The following is a 2,208-nucleotide window of genomic DNA, read 5'->3' on the forward strand; positions in this document are numbered from 1 at the left end:
AATCATGCACACTTAAGGAAACTGTAGGGTACCAATTTGTTTCATTCTTTGTTATCATCAAAACATAAGGATATATTGCAGAATCAAAATCTTGTTCTATCAATCTCCCCCTTTTTAATGATGACAAAACTTAGGATTTTGATGAAACAATAAGCCCTTTCAGAGATACTAAACTGAAAATGATCAGAGTCAGATAGAAAAGTGACTCCCCTGAGATTACAATCTCCCCCTAAGTCTGATGCTTGAATTTTTTTTAAAGATATTTAGTATCAGATATGGGTTTCTGGGGTAGAGAATTTCTTACCATATCTTCTTAGGTTGCTTGACTTGATTTAGTAGTTTCTCAGATAAAAATTTAGTTTCTATTGGTTCAGATAGATCCTAAAAAATGACTTAGAACTATGCAATAATTTTATGTCAGGGTGTAAGTAGTGCATTTATGATATTTAGATAAAATAATTCATAAAAAGACTTCAATTTAATTCTCCCCCTTTTTGTCAGACTCAAAAAGTAAATAAGCCAGAAATTCATTGATTAGAAAAACTTTAGAGAGTACATCGAGAAAAGAGCAGAAACTAAGCCTTAGAATTAAAAACACTTAGAAAAAATATTACAGAGAAATCCTAAAGTGTCTAAGGTTTAGGTGGAGGAGGAATCCTCTGAAGAAGCTCAGCTAGAAGACTCTGAATGCTAGTGTTGACCTGATCTTATTTGTTGAGTCTGGCTCTGACCAGTTGTTCCTTATGCAGCTCTTCCAGAGTTCTTATGACCAGAGGGGAAAGATCAGCTATTGATGACTCTACTTGAGTCAGAGAAAACTCGGTAGCTTTATCAAATGCAGCCTTCTGAGCAACTTTTGCAGCCTCTTGCTCGGCTTTCTCTTTGGCAGCAGCTTCTGTATCTACTTTCTCAGCAATCTCCTTGGCGGCTTTCTTAGTTGCTTCCCTTTTAGCCTTCTCAACCGCTTCCTTCGCCAACCAATCCTCTAGCCTTTCCTTAACACCTCTAATGAAGTCATTTCTGAGTTGTTCAAAGAGACCCTTCATCTTAAAGATCTCAGAAGTCATCCATCTGATGAATATGTTTGAGTTAGTCCTTACTTTAGAAGGATTCTCACTAGTGTTGGATTCGTCAGAGAGCTTCTTGAATCTGGAAGCTGAACTTTCCGAGAATTTGGCTAATACCTCATCAAAGGTGGGTAGTGTGAGTTCATGTTCAGAAGGTTCAGGGATAGGTTGGTTTGCTGGTACAGAAGGAGTTCTTTTCGAATCATGTGTGGCTTGAAAGTCTTCAAGGTTTGGGGAGGTTGGGTCAAGATAATCTGAACCAGAATGTTCAGAGTCGTAGGTGAGGTCATAGTAAGGAGGGGAGTTGTGGGTGGTGGAGTGGGTTGGTGATAAGGGTTCGTTGAACATGAGGGCTTCAGAGTGTGGGATGGAGGTTGTTTGGAGGTTGAAGAGAGGTAATGGAGGATAAGGTATGATGGTCCTGAGAGGGATGGGGTTAGAGGTTGTGGGTTCTAATGGAAAGGCTTGGTTAAATGGGTTTGGTTCAGAAGGAATTGGTATGGATGGTGTTGGTTCAGATGAGGTAGGGAGTGAGATTGTTGGTTGTTGAGACTTAGATTTTTCTGTGGGAGCGTGAATATGTGTGGTAGGTGTAGTGGAAGAGGTTTTAACTATGGCTGAGAGTGTGGGAGGTGGTAGAGGAAGTGACGAGGCAAGTTGCCTAGAGCCAGAGGTGTTCAAATCTTTTGAGATAGATATCTTACCAGAAGGTGTTGAAGAAGAGGTCAAAGGCACTGGCTTCTTCTTGGTCGCTGAAGACTCTCCTAGCATGAGAATCTTCTTCTGAACAATTATCTTCTAAGAGGGTTTCCACTTTCTCTTCAAGAAGTTAGGAGGAGGATTTGGGACCCAATCCATGCTGAAGCCAGAGATGTCGTATCCTTGAGCTTCCAGATCTTGCAGATAACATGCTATAACTTCTGGAGGATCAATCTTGGTGAAGAGGTACATCTCATTCGCTTTCTCTCTTTTGTCCTTCAGTTCTTACCAGGAGGTGTTTCTGGTGGGTTTGATAAGGACCTTATCAATCAGCCCCATACTCTTCAAAATCCTCCCATTTAGAGGCTTCCCAACGTCCACTGTGACGTCTTCCATCAGATTCAACTGAATGAGATGATTCATCAGACCATTCTCAATCATA

The 2,208-nt window shown here is 40.6% G+C and overlaps 1 protein-coding gene across 1 annotated transcript; it reads right to left on the reverse strand.

Moving 5' to 3' along the window:
* Positions 1 to 707: 707 nt before the first annotated feature.
* On the reverse strand, positions 708 to 1,838 carry LOC127122725 (uncharacterized). The gene has a single exon (XM_051053019.1). It carries the CDS (start codon positions 1,836 to 1,838, stop codon positions 708 to 710), a length of 1,131 nt encoding a protein of 376 aa, XP_050908976.1.
* Between the last annotated feature and the right edge of the window lie 370 nt (positions 1,839 to 2,208).

The sequence above is a fragment of the Lathyrus oleraceus genome, chromosome 2 (genome assembly GCF_024323335.1).
Source record: "Lathyrus oleraceus cultivar Zhongwan6 chromosome 2, CAAS_Psat_ZW6_1.0, whole genome shotgun sequence".
Lineage (NCBI taxonomy): Eukaryota > Viridiplantae > Streptophyta > Magnoliopsida > Fabales > Fabaceae > Lathyrus > Lathyrus oleraceus.